General features: G+C 37.8%; 1 protein-coding gene across 1 annotated transcript in view; it reads right to left on the bottom strand.

Annotated features, from left to right (window-relative positions):
• Nucleotides 1-228: 228 nt before the first annotated feature.
• The window catches only part of RMND5A (required for meiotic nuclear division 5 homolog A), a gene marked incomplete at both ends in the record, with an annotated part of 53,635 nt that continues 27,974 nt past the window's right edge, over nucleotides 229-25,889 (bottom strand). Inside the window, 7 exons of the mRNA XM_084235889.1 lie at nucleotides 229-292; nucleotides 1,373-1,527; nucleotides 3,322-3,424; nucleotides 6,519-6,684; nucleotides 7,375-7,541; nucleotides 15,679-15,779; nucleotides 17,430-17,564. Of these exons, the coding sequence (XP_084092015.1) occupies nucleotides 229-292; nucleotides 1,373-1,527; nucleotides 3,322-3,424; nucleotides 6,519-6,684; nucleotides 7,375-7,541; nucleotides 15,679-15,779; nucleotides 17,430-17,564 (891 nt within the window). The remainder of the gene's footprint in view (nucleotides 293-1,372; nucleotides 1,528-3,321; nucleotides 3,425-6,518; nucleotides 6,685-7,374; nucleotides 7,542-15,678; nucleotides 15,780-17,429; nucleotides 17,565-25,889) is intronic.

Below are 25,889 nucleotides of genomic sequence, written 5' to 3' on the forward strand. Positions count from 1 at the left end.
GCTGGTGTATTGACTTGATCAGAAATGAAGACCAAGAATATAATAAAGCCCTATGATAATATTCATCTCGAGCACTCCCCTCAGTGTACACTAAAATGTTGGCAAAGTTTCTGGAGCATTAGCTTATATAAACACGGGAGTCCTTGGTTAGCTGCATTAAATGGAACATTCTCTTCTGAAATGCGGCCACAATTCAGTTTTCACTTACAAATTGCTAAAGTTATTTCTTCAGAAAAATATCTGCTTGGCATCTCCTGGGCTTTGTTCCATTGGACAATACGGACACTTTAATCTAAAGACAAGGAAGAAAATACTGAATCAGGACAAAGACCAGTGGTGAGTCTTCAATTTTCATCTAGTTATAGAGTATCTTCAACAGTTACACCTATACACAGAAACAGATAACTGTATTTTGCTTTGAGGCTTAACTGTGCTTTCCCTTAATGTAAAAGCCAAGATTTGAAGGGTTGCAAATAAATACCAGTTAAGCCAGGCCCAAATCAGTGAAAACTAACTTTTCTAAAAATTGCTTTTATGGTTTCACAAATAAATCCATTTTTCCTTCTCCAAGATTTAGGCTGCACCTGTCTCTAAATGGATTTAAAATATATGGATCACACCATCCACTTAAGTGCCACAAATATGTTAGCTGCTGAACCGAAGGGGCACGTAGCCTATGAAGAATGCAGTGGCACACAAAATCAGCATGGTCTGAACCAAGATCAAGATCTGGCTTCTAGTCATCACCAATCGGCATTACTAGGTTGCATGGCCAGGGGAGAGCAGCCACAATTTTTTATATGTCAGGTCCTTCTCATAAAAGGACTTTACCATAGTGAGTCTGAAATATATGCCAATGAAAAATACACTGGCTTCTAAGCCTGTTGGGCTTATTATCTATTAACTACATTAACAAAAGGTAAATGAAGGGAACTGGTTAAATCACCATATTTCCATATGGCAGAATACTCTGCATTTTCAAAAAGTTTGAGGGCTCTTTCTATAGCATATAAAAGATCTACAAGACATCACTAAGTGAAAAAAGAAGAGTTCAGAACAGTATACAGAATAGTATGCTACCTTTTGTGTAAAAGGAGGGGAGAAAGGACAATGTATCACCTAGCCAAAAAGTTAAAGAATTAAAGATCATGTTTACAAGTCTTGTCACCAAATTCATGAATAAACTACTTGAAAAGATGACAAATAAGTTACTAACAAAAGATGAGATACCACCCACTATGCCAAATGAATAATTAAGGAATCTAATTATTCAGCTACATTTATTTATTTATTGTCTTCATTACTTCTTAACCTCATACTAAGTTCCAAAAGAAAAAAGCTTTTTCTAAAATTTGAAAAATAAGACACTTACTTGCTACCATTGAACATTTTATTCAGGGCATCTCTTGATATAATATGACCACAGACCAGTTTCATGGGTGGATTGTTATCTGTGGTTTGCTGACGAAGAATAGGACAGGCAAATATAGAGTGATACCAGCACTTTTTGCCAAGGTCCACTTCAATCTGTTCAAAGAAAGTAAAAAGACTCAAATTATATTTCAGAAAACCATCCACATATCAATATGTATTATGCAGTAAAGAATACTTATCTTCTCATCTGAATGTAACTCTTACAGGCATAAGGATTCAAAGCATTACTTTGTAATTCTAAATTAGCCCTCAAAATTACTTAACATTATTTTTCAAACTAAATTCATATTCCTGAGGGTCTCATAAGCAAGGCAAAGCTCTGGAAGTCAACCAGAGCAGTCAGTGTAAGATGCTGAAATTTTGTTTTGCAGCACACATAGCTAGGTGACAAGATTCAGTGTACAACCACTTTAAACACAGACATAATGTGGTTTTCCATGTTTTGTGTGTAATGGCCCAGAGAAATCACCTGAAACAAGACTTTTGTGTTTCAGCAGGACTTTTCACAATCTGTACACCCCACTGTATTAATAAGAACAAACAAAACCTATGATATCATCTAGCATAGCAGTTAGCAAGCACAGGACAGAGGTTTTATAAAACGTCAGTTCTGTTTTCTTTCCTTCTAAATGCAAACGGTTATTGCCATAAGTCTATCACCCATATTCTTTCAAAAAAGTTGACAAAAGTGTAACCAAATAATCCTGAAAAAGCATAATCAGACCACCCCTCCAATTGCTTTATTACACTGACACACAGGCTTCCAATTTCAATGTGCTCAGTTCTAGCATGGAAGTGTTGGAGATGCTTACAACACAACAGGGAACTGCCAGATTCTTGCAGGCACCTGCCTCAGCAAAAGGAGTGAAGGCTCGAGTCTTTCATGAGCAGAAGTCAAGCAAGGGTGCTGCTCGTGTCCTGACCACACGCAGGACTAAGAATGCACCTGTGCCTTTAATCAAAGCAGAGCTCTGAAAAGAATCTGGGACAACTAACTGACAGTTACCAGCTGGGAGAACAAGGTAAACGCAAATAAACCCATGAACAGGTGTGGCAGAAAAGCAGCAAAATGTCAGATTATATTTTAGCCCTCTGGGTCTCTGACACAACTGTAACAGAATAATTTCAGGCAAAGTTTAGTGTTTACTGTCAGAGACCTGGCAGAAACACATACACCTTTGTCACTCCATGTCATAACTACAATGACATCAAAACTTGAGGACCTACTATGTGTCCTGTATTATTCTGAGCAGACCTATGCTATCACTAGCCTTCAGTAGTCTCATAAAGAGAATGGCCCCTATTTTAGAAATGAATTACTACTACTTAAAGTAGTTGTAGAGTTGACAAGTGACTGGATCTGATGTGTGAAACCATAACTCCTTTTCTGCACAACGGCAGTGGACACAGCTCCAGAGTGCCACTGATAACTACATGTATCAAAGGGGTGATCTTTATTTAACAGCCAGGTACTTAATTAGTATTACAAAAATGTAACCAACAAAAACCACAATCTCAAAAATGTCAATGATTAAACTCAAATAAGCTGACTCTTATATAGAATATATACTATGAGGGCTTTGTCACCTGCACTACAGAGCACACTACATGCTATACAGCATATTCCACACTCCCTACTTTGACATTTTCCTTTCTTAGCTTTAATCACCTCTCTAAATCATAATTTTAATAGATCTCCTGCAGTGCCTCCAAAATATACCAACCCATTTCTATTGCTTAATCATGTGCACATATACATAAAAGTATCTTCTGTCAGTTGCCTACAATAATTCCTGGTTAAAAGACAAGTGAGGCTTTAAAAACCCTTAACTTCTACTTTCTTTTAATGGCAGGAAAGGTAAATAAACAAGAGAAAATGGAACTCACAGGTAATTCATCTTTCTGATTCCAAACTCCAGTGCACTGCCTCTGTTCAATGACGGCTTTAATATTAATTAGAGCTGGCAGAGCCACACAACCTGCTGAGAAACTGGGAGAGCAGAAGAGGAAATGTCAGTGCCAGGCCAGGTGTCAAATTTGTTCCCGGGAAATGTCAATTCCCCTAGACTGTGCAGAAGACCCTAGCCATGGGACAGGGCACAGAGCCCTCATCTTTGCTAAATCACTGTCCTTTCCACAACCCCCAAAAGTGCCTGAATTTTACAAAATTACTAGATTTATTTTATTTTATTTTTTTAAAGATTTATTTATTTATTTATACAAGCACTGGATACAGTCAGAAGCGCGGGAGGGTGAGAGAATTCACCAGAGCCAGAGCGGGGAGCAGAGCAGGCAGAAGGACCGAAGTACACTGCTAGGGGAGCAGCGGGCGGCAGGAGAGGTCTGCGCGCCATGTGGGACCCTCCTCCGGTGGCCGGGGAGCAGCCGGGGATCAAACCGGCGCTGCAGAGGCTGCAGGCAGCTTCGCAACCCATCGCTCAACCGCTGCGCCACTGGGGAGGCCCACAAAATTACTAGATTTAAAGGGCTCTGCAAATCAGTCATTAACTGTATACTTAATATTATTGAGATTCTTAAACATTTTCTTGCGTGGTTCCTTGCAGACCTGGATCATCCATGTCCAGGGGCAGAAGTACTCATTCCTCATATGTGTAAGTGCTGGTAGTCAAATCTCAGCTGAGCCCCTCTTCAGAACTATCCTCAGTTAAAGAAAGCTACCCAACCAGGTTCACACCTGATGAGTGCTCCATATGAGGACACAGAAGTCCAGCCCTGTTGTCCCAGTTTGGGACAACTCACTCCCATCATATCTCCAGAGCATCTCAGGGGTGGTTAAGACCTTTGGTGAGAGTGCATCAGAGTCCAACTTTTCCCTTTGTGTAATCTTGCTGCTTTCATTTCCCTATCAGGGATGATCACAATAAACTTCCTGCATATCAATTTCCACCCATTCCAGAGAAATTGACATGCAGCCCATCCATGCATCATAGGTTAACTGTATCCCCTATCTTCAGTTGGAACACCATATGGAAATGCCGATTGTACCTTAATCATCTGTGTAGCCCACACAATGTCTGTCATATAGCTGGGATTAAAAACACTTAACAAATTAAAAGAACAGAAGAGTTTAAAAAAAGTTATTTTCTTAAAATAGGTTCTTACATTTTTTTTGGTTTCAGGACCTTTTACATGCTTAAATTAGACTCTCAAAGAGCATTTTTTTTTTTTGTGGGTTATAGCCATTATTATTTATTGCATTAGAAATTAAAGCTTTAAAAAACTAATTCATTTAAATATAGTATTACAAAATAAAAACAATATTACATGTTATCATAAGTTGTCCTTACAAAAATAACTGTTTTCCAAAACAGTTTTTACAAAAGTGGCACTGTTTTTACACTGTCACAAATCTCTTTCATGCCTGGCTTAATAAAGACAGCTGGGTTCTTATATCTTACTCTATATTCAATCTGTTTTGATTTGTTTGTTGAAGTAAATGACAAAATTTTAGCCTCACACAAATATTACCATTTAATTGTCCTTTCAGAAATTGCAACATTCTTCTTCAGTATCACACCACATCTCAAAGAGTAGCATTTCTTAAAAGGTTAGGGACAAAATGGAATCTATATCCTTACCACTGATTTTTTATGCCCTGCTATATTAACATCCAATGGTCTATCTTGCACTTGGAATTTTTTACTCAAGCATGATTTTGTAAGATCATACTGAATTAAGATAATCAAGAGTATTAACACATTTTATTATATAATACCAAAAATAATCAAATTCATTATTATCACCACCAATCCCATCGGAATTCTTTTAAGTATTGGGAAGCTGTAAAGCTCACAGTGGTGGATATGAATTTTTCAACAAAATTTAGTTTAAAGCCTTGAATTTTAACATCATGGCAAAAGATGCTGTCAGTTGCTTTCTTTGATGTGACAAGTTCACTTCATTCATTTGAAAAAATGTCCTCCAAAAACCTGAGAATGAATAACTTTGTCCTTTAGCTAGTCTTTCAAGATAAAAAGTTGCAGCTAAGTTATTATTTACTCAAAGCTCAACATGTAGGTGCTTTTTCTCCAGACATATACTTTGTCATGAAGATGAAATGCTTCATGCAAACTTCCTATTTTGTCATACAGAATATTTTGAAAATGTGTATTCAAATTTAATAAAAATCACTTTTAATGTTTCATCAAGAATATCTTAGGGCCTCCCCGGTGGCGCAGCGGTTGAGCGCTGGGTTGCGAAGCTGCCCGCGGCCTCTGCAGCGCCGGTTCGATCCCCGGCTGCTCCCTGGCCACCGGAGGAGGGTCCCACTTGGCGCGCAGACCTCTCCTGCCGCCCGCTGCTCCCCTCAGCAGTGTACTTCGGTCCTTCTGCCTGCTCTGCTCCCCGCTCTGGCTCTGGTGAATTCTCTCACCCTCCCGCACTTCTGACTGTACCCAGTGCATGTATAAACAAAACAAACAAACAAACAAATAAATAAATAAACATGCCTCTATTAAAAAAAAAAAAGAATATCTTAAACTAACATTCTTAAACTGCAAGTCTGTGGTGGTGAAAAATACAGCAGATTCACTGCCCCAACCCTGCCTTGCTGGTAGATTTTCAGTAAAAAAAAGGGGGGGGAGCTTGGAGGGAAGAGGCACTGCTCTTCCTGGAAGGTCCAGCCCCTATGAATCAGAGGTGGCTTTTAAAAAGGATGTCAGAGATGAACATAATGGCTTCAACTAAGGATTAACAAAAGCAGATTAACTCTAACCTCAAAAGACCTTACCTGGTTGGGAGATTTCAAATAAGTATGGAGAGACCACTGGCCCAAACTATACTAAGGATCAAACACTTTAGCTCACCATTATTTTCAGACTATCTGTGCAAATGTCAATACCATGGAAAAGGTTCTCAGCGACTCCGAGGGGTTCACAGTCCATACTTTAAGAACCCTGCCCTATAACTGTGTCACTGCCAACTGTGATGGTCTCCTGAAATACCAACTGCACTTTTCTTCAGAAAGACAAATGTTCTCTTAGTTTTAAACATTAATAACTACATAACAGGTTCAGAACTGACCAGTGCAGTACATATTTCAATAATAGGACTAACTTCCATACCTGACACTGAGAGGGGACTCCACAGAGAGCCCCAAGAGGGCACAGGCATCCCGTGTAAAGATGTCACAGATGTCAGCCCACTGGTTTGCATCAAGCAGGTGAACATACGGTGAGTTTTCGATCCCTTGTCTCAGGTACACAAGGCTTCCCATCAGAACCTGAATGTCTAAACAAAAGCAGCAGCAATTTGAAGGCATGAATGACCCATGAAATAGATTTCGCTTGCAGGTAACCAGTTGAGAAAGACAATACTCCCAAATGACATAGCCTAAAAGAATTTCTTAATAACATCTTTTAAAATCTGGTCCTAAAGCTTGATTCCCCCTTTTCTGTAAATTAAAGAAACAGCATACAGAAAAAAAGGAAGAAAAAGGAAGCACTAAATATTGAAGTTAGTTATTTTATTCTTAGACACAGCACAGTACAGTCGCCATTATGAAGAGGAGTAACAATTACATTGTAAGTGGGGCCATCATGTATCTCTGGCTGTAGCAGTAGGCAGTGCTCCCACGCAAGACAATGGAGGTTAAGTGCAGCCACCCTTATGCACCCGCAACCCTCAGAAGCTTCGTCCTGGCAGCAAGGGGGCAAGGGAGGAGCAAGTGCATAGTACTCTCGCGTCTCTTCTTAGTTTAACATGGAATCCCCAAAAATGCAATGTTACTTTTTGACTTTTCATTGAGGAGGCTTGAATGTTTTACTTCTGTTCTCAAGTCAAAGTTTTTTTCATGATTATCATCTACAATTGTTTTAATTCATTCTCAAATATGTATTAGATATAGTTAAGATAAACATAAATTCCAAATGGTGGCTGCAGCCTATTCCAAACATTAAAAACACCTGATTGCAGACTCACCTTTTTGATGATTTAGGGCAAATGGCTGAAAATTTTTAGCATATTGCAAAGCCTCTCGCTGATTTGTAGTTCCACCCATTAACAAGCTTATGAAATACAGTCTGTGTAACTTAAATTCCAAGGAGCTGTTTTGGGCTATGAGCATTTCTCGGTTTGATACTGCCCATCTAAAAAAAAAAAAAGCAGAAAAGATTTTAACTGAAATTAAGAACAAAGGCAAGGTGTGTGAAAAATTGCTTGAAATGCAGTAATGAAAGAAAAGGGTTTGGTCTGCCATCTTGTGGAAGGTGGTGGTAATAAGAAACCCTAGGACCAGAAAAAGCTTAACTACATCTAAGGAAGTCCTTCAGTGAAAGGAAGGGAAAAAAATTAAGTTAGATGGCAATTACATATTTAATAAGATTTTATGACAAGGCAAAACTGGCAAGTTACATGACATTTTAAATTCTATAAGGTCACACTTTGAAGAATACTGGTTTTAAACCACTTCGCAGAATGTGTCTATAAAGTGTCATTTCAGAATGTAAAAAGGTGACATACTTAGGTTTTGAAATTAAAAAAGGCAAACAAAGCCTTAGGACTAAAATAAAAAATAGGTGATTTCAGCTCTCAGAGTCCCCAGCAATGGAAAGCAAGTTCATGAATTTTGGGGAATGGCTGGGTTTTACAGAATTTGGATCCCCAACTTTAGGCTAAAAGTAAAGCCCCTTCATGAAGCATCAAAGGCCTGGACTCCAAACCTTTGTTTTGGACTCCTGAATGTCTACAAGCCATTGATAAAATGGAAGATTGATCTCAGCACTAGCCTTATGAATGCCACACCCCAAGAAGCCTTCCCAGCTCTATGTGTATGAGAGACAGGAGTTGGCCAGGGAATGTTACTTCAAATTTTACGATCCGAAATGTAGCCCATCACATACCTGCAAACAACTGGACCATACCGCTAACATATGGCCTCCCTGTTTGCAGGCTGTAGCTGCCCCTGTAACCTTCTAAATGAAGCAGAGAAGTTTACATCAGTCCATAACTCTATATGTGCCATCCCAGGTTCTGACATTGTTAGAACAGCAAAGGGGACTTTAGCTGACATCAGGGCATAAGGGGAAACCTCAAGCCCAGAGGCCCTAGTCTACCTTGTGTGAAACATTTACATGAAGGATTCCACTATGAGAGAAAGGCCAAGCTAGAGTCTATATACATATTTAAAGGATGCCTAAAATTTACATAGAGTGGCTCAACTGTTAGGCTGCCATTTATGTGCCAAGAATAAACCCAAGAATGAATCACACCCTACGTAAAGGTAGAGGGATTCAATATCAGGGAAAATGTTCTGAAGACTGGCAAGTTTTATAACTTTTGGTCTTTGTAGATATGGGTAAAAGCATTCCTCAGGATGGGTAAAAGCATTCTTTACCAAGACAGAAAAAGCTTCAGAAGTTGCCAAACAACTGCTGAAGGAAATGATCCTTTGCTTTCAATTGCCCAATTCTATTCAGAGTGATAATGGACCCACATTTATTTCATAAGTTGCTCAGAAAGTCATGCCTTACAGATTACTTGGAATTTACACAATGCCTGGAGACAATATACATGACAAACAGAAAATGAATCACACCTTAAAAAAAACCTTGGCAAAACTATACCATGAAACCCATGTATGTTAGGATCAGGTGTAGTCCATTACCTTCCTTCGGATAAAAGTGGTTCCCAGCAAAGGGCTACATTTAAGGCCCTTGGAAACTGTCTTTGGAAGACTACTCCAAGTCTCAATTTTGAAAACTGCACCAGACACAGAACTTGAATGTAGGATCAAATAGTATGTAAAACATATCCAGGAAATTCTAGCTATAACTCATAACTCTGCATGCCCTAGGATCTCTATGCCTCCAGATAAACCACTGCATCCTTTTAGATCTGGTGACTGTGTCTTACTTAAGACCTAGCAGAGTGGGGATGCTAAAGCTCAACAGACAGAGCGATCATCTAGTCTTTATGATGTTTTGTTAACCACTCACACTTTTTTCAAACTTGTAGGCATAAAGTCCTGACTGCATCACTTCCAGGGTGAAGAAAAGTCTCAGAAGATATGACCTGGAAGTCAAAACCCTTTGGACTTGTAAACCTGTTGAAGACCTGAGACTATTTAAGAAAGAGACAAAAAACTTAAATATTCTCTTTCAGCTTCTGTTGCAAGATACCCCAGGATTGACTTCCTAATGCACACTGGAAACCCTGAAATGATGAATAAGGCTAACAGCCTTCCTCCTTGGTAATTGCTCTATTTTTTTTCTTCCAAAGTTAGAGTATGTAGAGTACGTAGGATGCCATCTGAAACCTTAAGACTTCAATTGTCAGCACTCCCCAGTTCTGGGAATTTGAAAAAAACAGGTTTGAAAAAAACAATTTTGACTTCATGTTGGTTTTGATTTTGGCTTTTAATTTTTAATAATTTTGATTTTTTGAGAGGTTTTAGTATTTTGATTTTTGAGAGGTTTTTTAGACTGATATTTTATTTTTCCTCTTTGTCTCTTTGCAGGAGGTTATTTTTCTCCCAGGTAAATGTGTGGTTAAGCAAACAAAAAGCCTGGTTACATCAATGTGAATAAAACTGTCTTTCCATCAGGCAGTGGTGAGAAAAATCTACCATCAGAAAACCAAGGTTTATCCTCATAAGGAAGCAGTGACAAAACTCTTGTGTCTTTGCAAATAGGAGCACATCTATAACTTCATTAAGAGATTCCAAGTGTGGAACTCCCCAGTGGCGCGTTGAGTTGAGCACCGTGCTGTGAAGCTGTCCGCAGCCCCTGCAGCACGGGTTCAATTCTCGGAAGGCCAGGGAGATTTCCACATGGTGCGGCAGACCTCTCCTATTGCGCCCGCTGCTCTCCTCAGCAGTGCTTTCGGCCTGACTTCCTGTTATGCTCCCCACTCTGTCTCTGGTGAACCCTCTCACTCTCCCGCGCCCCTGGCCTATACCCCAACTATTGTATAAATAAAAAAATCTTAAAAAAAAAAAAAGACATTCCAAGTGGGTTAAATTAAAAAACTAAGGGAGCTATGTGTGGTATGTATCTTTCCCTTTATGTCTAATTATTCTTTTATCCAGATGATTTAAAAAAAAGGGTATAGACAGGACTATAGAAATTTTGAGCTCAGAAATACAATGGAAACTGGTCTAGGTGCTTCCAGGAAATGTGGTTTAGAATAATCTTGGGTAAATTATTGGTAGAATTAATTTGGAATTTAATGGTTTAGGTTGAAACATGTGTTATCTGTGAAGCTGTGCTACAGACTGTATTGCTTTTTCTCCTTTTCCCTGAATCTTTTGTGTTGGGTGTACACTTCAACAGAAGAGGCAGCCTGAGGTAAACTGCTAAGAATTTAAATGCTAGGTAAAAAGGAAGTTGGGAAATCAAAGGTTTTTGAAAGTTAAGAATTCTAATTGTGGAATTGAAGAATTAGTTAAGGTTTGGTGGAGGAAAAGTGGTTACTTTTGGAATGAGATAATTTAAGAAGATGAGAAGAGTTCTAATTCTGCTAGCACAGTACTTGCAAAGTTTGGTTAGAGATTTAATATCTTAAAATTGTCAGTGTTATTTAGGTAATTAAACCATGTTCTCTCCAGTACTTATTTCAAAACTTCCCAGAAATCTAATTTTTTTAAAATGGTATCTTCTGTTTGATCACAGAAAATTTTATAGAACCTCAATAGAGCTCCTGAGACACTACATAAAATTTCTCTCTTTCCTTATGTTAAAGACAATAGATGAATTCAACTTATTTGTTATTTACCTGGTAAACTGGAACTTAATGGGAAGCACTATAGCTTGAAAGAAATGTTTCACCTTAGCATATACATGAATCCTAATATTGGCGTTCTAAAACTTATGTGAAACTTCTTGAGTGCATGATATGTTCTGATTAATAACTGCTCATGAGTCCTGATTTACAATGTTGAACAAATTTCCCTATCAACTATGTTACTACCCTAGCTTTAATTTTGGTTATTTCAGAGTTTTAAAATTTGCAGAAATTGTTTTCTGGTGAAATTAACAGGAAAAACACACCAACAATATTTTAAGAGTCATGCTAATGATTCAATCTTGATGGAACTCTTTCTTCCTCCTCACCCTCTAACCCCCCTGCTCTCCCTTTTCTCACTTCCTATGTAAGTAAATCCTGTTACTGCTCTTTCTCCCTGTGGGTCTACTTTTGAGTGGTGTCCTGCAATCATAAGCACTCAGGTGAAGACTGACCAACAGCGTCACCCCCAGTTCCCTGTTTTCTTTCAATGGAGCAACTAACTTGAACACTTTTGCCTGAATGCTAGCCAAACCAATGGTGGCATTTTGGGTTTGTTTGTTTTACAATCTTGAATCCAAAGTAGAAGTAGCAGCAAATGCTCCATTTAAACCATAAGCAGCTTTCTGTTCTAGTGCAATTTAAATTAAAAGATGGTGAGGCATCTTTTGGTTTTTACATTCAGTGGATTTTTCCAATATGCTCTGTACCACAGCTTCAGGTAGGACTCTCATTCTGGATTTACTTTGCTGTGATTATTTCAAGTCTTACTAGTCTTTTTAGTAGAAGACTCAACAATTTTTGAAAAGCCAAGAATCATTATACTACAACAAGCAAGCTAACCAAAGATTCAGTTAAATCACAAATTCACTGTGATTTTAAAATAAAAAATTCTGTTCCCAAATTTCCAGTGTGGATTATGAGAGCCCTGTCAGCTTTAGAACTTTTTACAGAATCACTGCAGACCAAGAAAAAAAAAAAAAAAAAAAAAAACGCATCCCATTAAGGTCAGTAATGTCACTCTGCTCACATTTTCCTAATGAAAACTTCTGTTCTCTTCCATAAAAAGACCCCAAAATAATACCACTCACTTAGGTAACTAAGTTAGAAGCAACCCGTATCTACACAATTATCCCACAGAAACATTAAGCATTAATTATCCTAAGTGTCAAGACTCTGAAAAGACTTGGCACACTGTTAGCTCCATATTTAGAATTGCTGTATTATTCCAAAAATAATTAAAACACGACTCCACCTTAATAGTTAGCTGTTCTCCCCCAGGAACTTAACTGACAGCATTAGACTGTTTATCTAGCTTTCTCACAATTTTGCCAATCTGGGTTGGTGTCTATTTTTGGTAACACTAAAATAAAAATGCCTCTTGTCAATTCCCATAGCACACTTCACTACAAACTTTCAGAACATTTTTAAAGGCTTACAGTTACCTTCTTTTTCTAGTCTCCTGTAAAGATATATTCTTGAGGACAGAAGCTAAAGTTCAGGAAAATGAGTGACAGTCACTTCACAGATGTGAACTTGGCTAAATGTTATTAGTGACTGAATCAAGAGCTTAAAAAATCAAAAGTTCAAAGTCAAAATAAGTTAGGAACCACATAACTTTGCTTTAGAGACTGAAAAGGATAGTTTACATTTAAATTCAGAGATATTTTCAAATCATAACTTCTCAGATATGGGTTGAATCCATTTCAGAGATAACATGACTCTTTGTTCTTCTGTACGCTACCTAAGAAACCACACAAACCATAGTACTGCACATTTGCGTATACTTAAAACACACTTACACACGCTTCCAACTTTACATGACAGTCTCAGTGATGCAGTTTGGTGGTGTGTCCAATAGCTACCTGTGACAAGTGGCCACCACACTGGACAGCACAGTTCCACAAATTAGCAATAATATATAAAGTACTTAAATATGACACCTCATTTATGGACAGTTTCCTACTATAAAATCATGAAGTTTTATATGCCTCACTTAATAACAGCATTTTATAAGCACAAACTCCAGAGTCTGTCTTCTTAGTTCCCCCTCTGGCCTGGTTTAACCCCTTATTCTTAAATCTCAGGAACAGTTTATTTCAATTATCCCCTTTTTAAAAAGAATATGCTCAATTTCTCTATAGTTGTGGCTTGCCTGCTCCAATAATTTTCAAGTCTTTGGTGAGGATGTAGCCAGATGAGAGATGGTCACATCTATTCTTCTTCCTGAGGAATACCCACTATCTAGAAATATCATATAAACTTTTGCCAGCAACAAACATAAAACAGACAACAGAAAATGACATCACCTCAAATATTTTTTCCCTTTGGCCTTTATATTCCATTGTACTATCTTTTTTCTCTTCAATGTCCTTGCCATTGGGCGCCTCTTTCCATTTTCTTCCACTTAGTTTCTCTTTAATAGTGCAGCTCTTTCTCTACCAGACTGAGTTAAAAATGTATCCCTCAATTCATCTCTTCTGTTTTTTGGAAATAATATTCACCCCCCTCCCCCCCAAAAAAAAAAGAAAGAAGACAAAAATTCAAACTGAGAATAAACCAATTTGTTTAAAACTTGAGTTCATTTTTTTTCTGTGGTTATGTGTGATGATGATAAAAAAAAGTTTTACTCGATAAGAGTGGCCCGGTACAAGCCAAAATCATGAACAAGAAAACAGACACCAGAAACTGCTTCATCACCATCACCCTCATTTCCAGTGGCAGTCAAGTCTGTATGACCATGTGCTTTGGCTTGCTTTCTCCAGTCTCATTTTCTCAAACCTTTCTATGCTTATAAACATTTTACTCACTGATACTAAAATTTCTTTAAGTCTTCCAAGCATTTTCTCCTGAGGATCACCACTGACACATACCACCAAGAACCCACAATAGCCAGCTCATCTCACATCCCTCTGTAGATGTTATTTCTAGACCCATGTGATCACTAGACCTAGTGAGTCAAAGCCTGCATGGTATTACTGTTCATGCCTATCCAATCTAACACCTGTCTCCTGTCTGAACTAATACTTTTTCTCTTCGTCTATGAAAAGGTCTGTAACTTCTCCCTTTCTTATAACCATTCAGTTATTTTCTGTTCCCTTACGGCATTCTAATAAGATTTTGTAAAAAAGAATTCAAATTCTTTTAAAGAAGTGCTCTGAAGTCCTTAGTTTCGAAAAAAAGGGGTTTCCAATTTGCAAGGTTCAAAGTCAGATTCTAGACTGTTGTGTATCCAGCAAGGTAATATTATTCTTTGGCATCCCCTAACACTAACATTTTCTTTCAAAATATTGGTAACTGTACTTAGCTACAAGGACAGTTTCTATTTTTCTAGAATTTCTCCATCTCTTTATATTAAGTCATCTTCTGGTTTTGCTTTTATCTGCTACATGAAAGAGGAGGTCATGTTGGTTCAAAGTTCTCCTTTAAACTATTCAATCATTTATTGAATACCTACTATGAATACATAACGCTAGAGGCCAAGGGGAATTCAAAAAATAAATAAAGCAATCTGGATGAGGAGAAAAAATTGTATACAAATTCAGAAATAAAAGAAACAAACGAGTAGGCAGGCCCTGAGTAGGTCTGTGTCTGCCACTTCTGTCATACCACCATTCTTTTCTGCCTTCTTTCCATTGTCTCTCACTACTTGCAATTAACAGCTAACAATCTCCAGATTTCCTTCTCATCTAGTCCTTGCATAGCTTCTATTAATATTAATTTTAATTTTTTTGATTGCTGTTGTCCTCTGCTTCCCCAAATTCTAGACTTCCTGGAGGAATTGCTGCAGCCTCACCTTCCCTTTTCTCTCAGGGGTGGTTCCATGACGGTTATTCCTGGCATGCACACACAGAAAATGCCACATAACAGAAAGATATTTCCCCCTTGAGGGCTGAATAGGTTAATACATGTAAAATGCTTAGAACAATACTAGACACATAATATACACTTAAGAGGAATTAATGATAATTACCACTATATTCTCCTATGCTGATATTTAACATGGCAACTTTCCCAGAAAAGTGAAGAGGACATTTTTACTGTATAGTACTTTCCACTGTTACTACCAGGTGGAAAGATTAAGTCCTCCTTTGCTTGAGAAGAAGTGCTTGAGATTACAAATAACAGAAAATATTTACAGAAATAATTGATAAGTATGATACTGTTGTCTGCAAAAAAATTGAGATCTTATAAAGCACAAAGTTAAAGAAAAAGAGTTGGGAATTTTCTACATTCTGAAAGGAAAGCCTTGAGTGCTTTGAGAGCTGAAACAGAAAACCCTTTTCTCTCCTGGGAATTAAGACCAACTGATAAGTGAAGTAACTCTAACCATTTTCTCATATTGCACATTCTCCAAATTCACTTAGCTAAAAGAAATAAAATAATATCCCTTGATTTCTCTGAGGGCTATCCCAGGTGAGAGCTATCTCTCAAAATCTCTAATATGTTTCTTACAGAGAGTTCTCTCAAAGTATTCAAAAGAAAACAAACACAGTAACTCACTCCAGAGCTGGTCTCAGAACTCTGACTTTTAATGCTTCCAATATTCGATTTAACTCCACAAATGGTTCTTTCTGACTTGGGTCTACAGATAGACCAGATTCCTGAAAAAAAAACAACAACAACAACAACAACAACAAAACAACAGAACTTTTGTTAGTGGTAATCAGAGTAAAGAGGAGATAAAAACATTTCTAAATTATTAAATATGGGATAAGACATCAAAGATAATTTCTTTATAACATGTACTGCTATGGCAGAGAGTGATGACTGGGCCCCAGTATCATTCTTCTCCCTTTTCCATGATAGTAAGCCCTCCCCTCCAAATTAGCTGGTTACATAAATATATGGAGTAAAACTGGATAGGACTTTGTGAGATACAAATTCTCGCCAATGAAATATGCACTCTTTGCCCCTTCCTGGAACACAAAAAGATATAGTTGAGTTCTGGGTTCCTATCCTGGACTGTAAGAATAGGGACATCTTAGAAATAGCAGTTACAGCAGCCTAGGTCTCTAGGACCTTCAGAGAGCACAGCTACTATATGTGTTGTGGATGACTTACTATCTCCTATTTCTGTTTAAGCTACTGTTGTTTTGGATCTTTGTTATTTGTAAACAAATCTAATGCTGAGTGACACAATATAGTTAAGTAAATTTATATGGACCAGACATACAATTCTCAGAAGGTATAGAGAAAGATATGAGTTACTGTTTATCTGAATTGTTTAAAATAAAAAAGACTTGGATTAGAGGCTTGGTTTACAGACTGACTTTAAATTATTTAAAGTCAAACAGAGTTTGAAAAGACATACAAATTTGGGACTGAATATTAGATCACCAACATTCACTAAGAATCTTCATGGCCTTGGAAAAGTTACTTCTCCGAATGCAGATTCATCATTTACAGAATGGAAGTGATGATTTCTATCTCATGGGGTTGTGGTAAGGAATAAAGACAGAGCTTGGCTTGTGGTGAATACTCAATCATGGCAACCGCTACCACTAGAACTGTGTTAAATGTTCTGAGAGCCTTAAGCTTATGTCTAACAGAAATAAAAGACAAAAGGCTACTCACCTAAAGTAAATTTTAGCTTGAAATTCATGTGATAAACAAAATTATAAGTTGAGCCAGATCAGAACAAACAAACTTTTTGTCCTTTTCTTCTCTGCTATACTAACCTTCCCTTATCAAAAGAGGAAACGGAGAAAGTATTATCACTTCTGACCCCTTGGTTTGTGACATGGGACAAAAATCTGGGGCAGGAGTAAAAAATAATAATTTAAAGAACAAGTGCTAGGAATATAATGTTTGCCTAATTTTTAAAAAAGCTTTCCCAGTAAAATGAGGTTACCTTGATAATTAAAATACTAAAAATCATCTATGGCTTGCAGAAACTCAAAACTCCAAGGAGTTCCCTATTTCAGCTTCAACTTCTTTTTTTTTTTTTAAAGATTTATTTATTTATTAATGCAAGCACTGGGTATAGTCAGAAGCATGGGAGGGTGAGAGAATTCACCAGAGCCAAAGCGGGGAGCAGAGCAGGCAGAAGGACCGAAGTACACTGCTGAGGGGAGCAGCGGCCGGCAGGAGAGATCTGCGCGCCATGTGGGACCCTCCTCCGGTGGCCGGGGAGCAGCTGGGGATTGAACCAGCGCTGCAGAGGCTGCGGGCAGCTTCGCAACCCAGCACTCAACTGCTGCACCACCGGGGAGGCCCTCAGCTTCAACTTCTCACAGTTGGCACACTATTACCTGGCAGAGCTCCTCAGCTACATCCAACATTCCTTGTCGAAAGAAGTGTTCCACCATCACCTCATTAAGAAGTCTTTGGCTGTCTGCCTGCCAGCAGCCATCTATTCCCACACTGCTAATATCAGAATCAAAATTCTGGAAAAAAGAAAAAGAATCATGAATTGAAGAGGATATATCACTTCATATGATTTTCACCCCACCTAATAGTGGCCTTCGTTTCACTGAGATGGCCCCACCATGCGCCCAATTCCAATCATCTATAGCCTATACCAGCAAGTAGTATTTCCCCTGCTCCTTTCTAAAACTTATCATACTCATCATTGCTGGGAGAGTAAATAAATGCATTTTTACAGGGTATTATAGAAAAATAAATGTAATGATTTCTGTGAATACACTGATTTCTAGGCATTATACTACAGCAGTATTTGCAGAGGTATGTAGCAATACCACTAAGAGCACATGTAATGCAGCACTTGAAGGGGGAAAAAAGAGAAATCCCACATGCCCGACACAGAATTAGTAAAATACACAGTATATCCCAACAACTGCAGAAGACAATGAGGGGGATGGGAGTTGGAACATGACCAGGTGGTTAACAGAGCAAGTTTTGGGGCCAATCTATCTGGATTGGAATCCTGGCTCTATCTCACTAGTGGTGTGATCGTGGCTAAATCACTCAAGGTCTTTGAGTGTCAACTTCCTTGTCTTTAGTGGAAAAAATAGTAGCACCTTCCTATTACAGGTTGAATTTTATCTCTCCAAATTCCTATGTTGAAGTCCTAACTTCTAGTAACGCTGGATAATTAAGTTGAAATCAGGTCATTACTGTGGGCCTTAATCTAACAGCACTGGTTTTCTTACAACAAGAGGAAATTAGAACACAGGTAGAGAGAAGACTATCTGTTATAGACTAAATGTGTGTTCATTTCCCTTCGCCCCCAAGTTCCTCCAAGTCCAAAGTCTCAGTGTAACTGTATCTGGACATAGAGTTCTGTGAGGAAGCGAGAAAGATTAAATGAAGTCATATGGGTGGGGGCCTAATCCAACAGAGCTCGTACTCTAACAAGAGGAGGTTTCAAGAAACACCGGAGATCTCTCGTCATTTAAAGATGCAGTGAGAAGGCAGTCACCCAGTAAGCCAGGAAAAGAGGTGGTCTTACCCTCAGGCAATGAATTGGTCATCATGTTGATCTTGGGCATTCTAGCTTCTAAAACTGTGAGAAATTAATTTCTATTGTTTAAGCTGCCCAATTGATGGTATTTTGTTATGGCAGCCAACACAAATGAGAACACAGAAGAAGAAGACAGCTATATAAGCCAAGGAGAGAAGCCTCAGAAAACACTAATCCAACTGATACCTTTTTTCTCAAACTTCTAGTTCCCAGAACTGTGGGAAGATAAATGTCAGTTTAAGCTACCCAGTCTGCTTTTTAAGGGAGCCCCAGCAAATAAATACAGTATTTAATTGGTAGTTGCTACTCTTCTAGTATAAATATTCTAAATTAAAAAGTGAGGTTCATCATTCCGTATCTATTAACATGGAAAAATGTTGACAACACCTAAAGTGAAAAATCAGCAACATCTACAATTTATGACCCCATTTTTGTTTAACAAGAACAACAAAAGAATACTCACAAATATTTGGGGAAAAAATCTGGAAAAATACACACTAAAGTATTAGCAGACATTATTACTAGAGATTACCACTTCTCAGCAAATATTCCCTTTAAAATAACCTAAAAGAGTTTTTAGTTCAGAATAAGTTTGAATAAGCACATTCCATCCTGTCTTTCCACTGAATGCAGCTATAAAACCAGGACAGGACGAATGGAGCAGCTATCTGAGGACACTAAAAAGTGAACAGCAGTACATGCATTAAGGAAGAAGGTCACAGAACTGGTGGTGAGTTTACTACTTTTCTCCTTTTATATCTCTAAGCCTGGATGTAGTACATCCAAAACCCAAAAATGGCCACCTAGGATACACGCAGAGTGTTTCAGGAAAAGTTCTCCACTTCTAGCCATGAAGATCAGGAATGGTTTTTCCTGCCATGCAGGAGAAATTACATTCTTTCCTCCTCCACTTTCTTGCACCTCTAGCTCAAGGCACTCTGTAGGTATATTAGTTTTCTGTTAAGAATTAAAACAATTTTGTTATCTCACAGTTTTATTAGCTGGAAGTCCAAAAAGAGTCAGGTGTTTTCTCTGCTCCAGGTCCCACAAAGCTGCAATCAAGTTATCAGTGCCTAGTCTCACTTGAGGATCTAGGAGGAAATCTCCCTCCAGACTTAATCAGTGCCATGAGCTGCAGAACTCAGTTCCCTGTTTTCTTAACTGCTATAGAGTGGGGGTTGTTCTCTGTGTTCAAGCATATACTGAATGGACTGTTCCTAGCATTAAAGGAAGAATGACAGTTGCTTGAATAAGGTTCTCTTATAATTTCCTATCTATCTGTTGATAATTTCCTTATAAGATTCTGCCTGTTGAGAGATGTTTTATAACAGTCTGTCACACATTTAAGCTAACTACATCTTTATGCTGCCTACGAAAACCAGAATACTCAAAGTGGAGATGGTGGCACTTCTGGACTAAAGTAAAGGCCCAGAAGGTGACTAATGTCTCCCACATTTTACACCCTCAGCATTCAAAAAAAAAAAAAAACCCAGGTATCTGAAGATGAAAGACTACTACAAACTTAGGCATCTGCCTATAATTCTTAAATGTCCACGTGCACCTATAGACAAAAATTACTGAGACTAATTAAAATTTCTTCTTGACTTATCAACCTCATTGTACCCAAACAGAACTTTCAGATTTCTGCTGATTCACTTAATGATTATCCCCCATCCCCATCAATCCCTAACCAAATTATCAGGTATTGGTTTTGCAGGAAAGAAGTTAAGCAACTTTGGAAGAAAAACTGGTCAGCTCAAAACACAAACCATGTCAAAATAGAAAATTCTACTGGGCAATATATATGAAGTCAGAATTTTACTAAATCCACTAAACAATAACTGCTCAGATCAAGCAAAAGAATTCCATGAAATCTTTCCTAATTACATACAAAAAGTAAATTTTTGATCATCTAGAAAACTTTAAAACATACCAGTCCAGTATTTAAACAAAGTATTACAATAATGCACTTCAAGTACCTTTATTTCCATAGGTCCGTGATTACTACCTATAGGTAAGAAAAACTGGCCTCTAACACTCAAAATACCTCTACTATATTCAAGTTCTATAACTTATTTACTAGTTTTGGAAAAAACAACTAATATGAATAAGCACTGTAAAAGGTAAATTTTCTGAGCTCCCTTCTACCATTCTGATTTTCCAGTTTAAACCACTGAAGTAGATAAGTAAATTCCTTTCACAGCTTATTTTCTGCTCATATGTGATAAAAATTAAAGCTAAAATTGTAAAAACAAACAAACAAAAAAAAACAAACCAACAACAACAAAAAAAACCAGGAGGCCAAGGAAATGCAATATAGTATCAGAACTCCTTTTATTATAATTGCAGGTTGGTCCTATTGCATCAGAGCTAGGATCAGTTCCAGCTCCGTTGCTAGGTGACCGTTTGCAAGGCTGCACAGGAAATCAGCAGCACTGCAAACCAGCCAAGAAGTGGCTAATGAAGAGAAATATCTATTATTAGCATTTCTGCTTTACTATACTTTTTCCTTTCATATTTTCAAAGAGAAAAAGACTGGGGAAAATATTCTTAAATGTGAAGGCAAGATTCAAATAAGAATCACAAGGGAAAAAAAAAAAAACCACACCAAAAAACACATTTAAATGTTTTGTCTGTTTAGAGAAGATGTCATAGCTTGAAAGAAAAATCCAGGACACACTAATTTGCACACCACCCCATATACTTTGAGTGCTATTCACATTTTTAATGAATTAAAAAGTTTTAAAATCTGGAAGCTGAGTCACAGGAGGCATAAATAACTTTAATAAAACATTATTATGATATATGGAATCTAAACAGACCACTCTAGCTCTTCAGTCACATCATGACTGGCTTTCATAGTTAACATCTAAACGACATCCATTTCCAAAACACATTTCCAAAATTATTATTGAGCAGATAGTGGTAATAGTACATAACTCAGTATTTCTTTGAACTCCTAAGTAACAATTCTTTAATAATATTAATTTTTTTAAACTTCTCCATCTACTTTTTTTTTTCCTAAAGATTTATTTATGCATACAAGAGCTGGGGTATAGGCCAGAGATGTAGGGGGTGAGAGGATCCACCAGAGACAGAGTGGGGAACAGAATAGGCAGAATGACTGAAATACACTGCTGAGGGGAGCAGCAGGCGAGTCAGGAGAGGCCTGCTGCGCCATGTGGGTTTCTCCATGGCCAGCAGGGGATCAAACTCATGCTGCAGAGGCTGCGGATTGCTTCATAATGCAGTGCCTAACCCCTTGCACCACCTGGGAGGCCCTCCATCTACTTTTGAAGAAAACTTGATGTATAAACCTGACAATGCGGGTGATATTAGTTTGATATGCTTTATTGTATTCCTAGGGAATATATCACTGGCTTTGGTCACTGTTGTCTTTTTATAACTTTGCTAATCATTCCTTTTCATTAATTAAAAAAATTCCACCCAAAACATATATATAGTATTTGTCCATATTTCAGAACTTAATTCTTTTTCTTCCCAAGATATATTCCCCACTGGTATCTTTTTCACCTGTCACATCTCAGTCATAACAACTACAAAACAGGTATTTCAGAACTATCTTAAAACATTCTCTATTTCACTTTGTACAGCATTACTCCAATCACTTTTTAATAGTCACATTTTGCCTCACTAATGAAGATGCTCCATCTAGTGGCTTCCAGAAGCTCAGTTTAGACAACCTGGTTTCAACCTTCTCCTTCCTGAAAACATTACCAGCCCTACAACGGCATTACTGAGTTCCTAGCATAGCATTAATTTTAAAAGGACAGACTCTTAACATCTTTTTCCAAACCTTGATTTACCACTTCCAAGCTGAATAGCTAGGGCATATTATATTACTTAATATATCTGAGTCTCAGTCTTCTCAGCTGTAAAATGGTAACAATGCATCTGCAACAAGTGATAAAAATGCATATAAAGCCACACTCAATAAGTGATAGATATTATCTTCTTACTGACTTCTCCACAATCTCATTTCATCCCATTTAATAAGGGCAAGCAGACCCTCCATTGCTTAATTGAGGTCTATCATTTTACCTTTCCCCACCTGATTGCCTGATTCTAACAGGGGCAGCCACTGCCATCAAGTCAGTAGTTCCTGAGAGTCGTTAACAGGAGTCAAGCATATACTCAGTTCATTTCCTAGCCCCACAAAAAACGCACTTCACTGACTGCTGCTCTGAATGTTATTCATTTTCTTAAAGTAAAATTTAAGATACTAACTCCACTAACATTACATTAATCAAAAGTACAATCTTTAACTTATGGTAGCAGTCTATGACAGAAAACTTTAAGCTACCTCAGAATCTTTCCAGTTTTTTTTGTGTACAAAAAGCACTCTACATGACCAAACCAGACCACAAGACCACAATCTTCTAAAGAACATGTACTAAATTTTTCATTTTCACCTATCCCAGAGCAAATTTTAGATACTTGAAAATCTTTTAAGTATTTACTTTATTTCTCTCTCTCTCTCTCTCTCACACACACACACACACACACACACACCTAAAACAGTAGTCAATTTCACTTTTTTTCTTAGAAACTGAAATTTTTTTAAAAAAGGCAAAAGACTAAGTAAAACATTGAATAAAATGCCCTCAATGGAAGAGAATTTAACTTTTTTTTTAAACATGGGGAGGAAATTTAAAATAGCCCCACACATTATTTGTTTTTAATTAAAAATTGTCACAGAACCCAATGGTTGATTTTTAAGAAGTAGTCATATTTTAGGCATCTGAAAATAAAGCAGAAATATCTAAAAATGTTTTATGTTCACTATAATTAAAAGCCAGAAAATGCACTGGCTAATGCATAAACCTTTTCTGTTCATGTTTTCTAGAGAAGTGATGATTAGAAATCATCACTAATGCATAAACCTTTTCTGCTCATGTTTTCTAGAGAAGTGATGATTACAACACAAGTAACATTAAAGGAAAAAAAGCATTCAGCATGTCAAAGATGTAAAAATTCCTCACTCAAAAACAGCCTGCTCTATAAAGGAGTCAATGGCTTCTTTGGTCGACAGGGTGGGGACATATGTCCTTAATATGGTGCTCACAGGCTGCTGGACAGCATTCCAATTCATTAGTTAAGTCTGTTTGTTGTGGTACTTAATGGCTTGTGTCACAAGAGCTTCAGCTTCATCCTGTTTGTTCACCACCAATTCATGAGTCCACCCAGTCTTTACAAGAACCTGGCTGGAAGCTTGTACAAATTTTCCAAGTCCAAAGTGAGAGAGAGTAAGGACTTTACAAGTCAATGGAGTCTATGCAACAACAGCCTACACAGAATTCCTCAAATATGTGAGAAGCTGATTAACAATGTCTAGGTAGTTTTAGTGAGTTAACAGCTTCCTCGACAGCTAGGGCAAAACAGATGCCAAAATATTTGGGACAGATTACACTGAAAAATGTTATAGAACTAGACAAAGAGACTCCAGCTTTCTTCTGTGGCCTTGGACTATAATTCAACAAATACTTATCAGTATCGATTTAATAAGGTAGTTTCATGTGATGGATCAGAAGAATCTAGAATCTAGATCACCTTAAAACCTAACTATTTTCACAAAAACATAAAATTATTTTTAAAATTTATTGTAAAGCCCTTGTAACTTCCAAGTACATGAAAGAAATGTTCCCAAGACAGTAGTGAGTAAATTAAAATATGTAGTTAGGAACAGTCCAGCTCAAACACATCCCTACCAAAAAAAAGTCAAACTATAGATTACACACTATAAATGTGTTCACTTGACATCCATTCTCAAAAAGATGTTTCCATTTCTGCACCAAATATATTTAAATGCTTTATCTCAAAGATTAGCCAAGATATTTGACAACCTTATGAATATTTGTAAATATTTGCTAGATCAGGAAGAAGACAAGCTTAGCAAGTCACCATGAGATAGGCAGACAAGGGTAAAAGATGATTCTGATGAAAAATATGGTAGGACAATGTAGAAAAACCAGCAAATAAGGACACATGATTATCCTAACAGTGCCAGAATGCAAAGCAGGTGAATTATTTGGCCAAATGCTCCAATCTTGGGGCCCAGTAGTTCACAAAGAGGGATGTTATTGAGGTCATCAGCACCTAGTCCTAGAACCTGGGATCTCTTTTCAGATACCTTCTCTGATTGGCTGCTTTGGAGGCTTGAGCTCATCTCACACCACTGCACCTTCTGATCAAGAAGCAGCCTCCGGCAACTTTCTCAGGTTTGAACCACAGGGATCACCAGAATGCCTTGGTGACTGTCGACCACTAAAATCTGAAGTTTCCTAAATGTACCAGTAGTTACCTCACCCTAGAAAAGCTAAGTGATTCAGTGCTAAAGATGTTAACTGCTTATAAGTAAAGCACTGAGTCAAAGACAGCTTATTCAAGAGATGTCACCAACAGTGGTTTAAGACTATCTGAAGTGATAGCTTTAAGGCTACCTAAAGTGCCCCATTACCACTGTAGTAGTTCTTACGCTAGTACAAACCAACAATCACTTCAGCAATGCCATAGCTTTCCAAAAGGTCCAATGCCAAAGCCACTTTCAAAGCTGTGTTAACTCCCCTGGAGTTCTCAAACAGGCATCACAACCTCAAAACTATTTCAGAGAGTACTCACTATCTTCCCAGACTTTGCTGGCAACTGCCATCACTGATCCAAAAATGGAACTGCAGCTGCCAACAATGCTTCTCTGGCCTCGTTTACTAAACTGAAACCCTCAGCACTATGGGAATAGTGAGAACTCTCTGAAAGGTCACTAAAAGTTCTGTAAGCCAGAGCTACCCGGAGAGTACCCAGAGGCCCTGGCATACAATTTTGTACCTACCACTTGAAAGATACCTCCATAGGAGCATATAGGTCTGACTTGGCAGTCTCAAGTCTAGTCTTTCAATACTCCTGCTCTGCAGGATATTTCTAACAGTTGGGCCAAACAGATGGAGTCACTCAGGATTCCATGAGTTTCCATCTATATTCCAGCTATCGCTCTTGTACATACAGAAAAACCACTCAAAAGTGGTTAGGCGATGTCTTGCTACAAAGAGTTCTTCACAAAAGTTCCTCCTACCTTCCCCGATGTTTACAATGTGTGAACAAAAATGTCCATAACCAGTCATAAAGTCCCCAATGGCTTGAAGTAGTCAGGAACATCAAATAGTAACCTTAGTCTACTACTGCTCTTAGACCCCAATAGGACTATGAACTCCAAAGGCACTATTGGTCCAGTGCTAAAAACAAAAACCACTTACAAGTAAAACACGAGGTCAAA

The sequence above is a fragment of the Talpa europaea genome, assembly GCF_964194135.1.
Source record: "Talpa europaea genome assembly, chromosome: 6".
NCBI classification, from domain to species: Eukaryota; Metazoa; Chordata; class Mammalia; order Eulipotyphla; family Talpidae; genus Talpa; species Talpa europaea.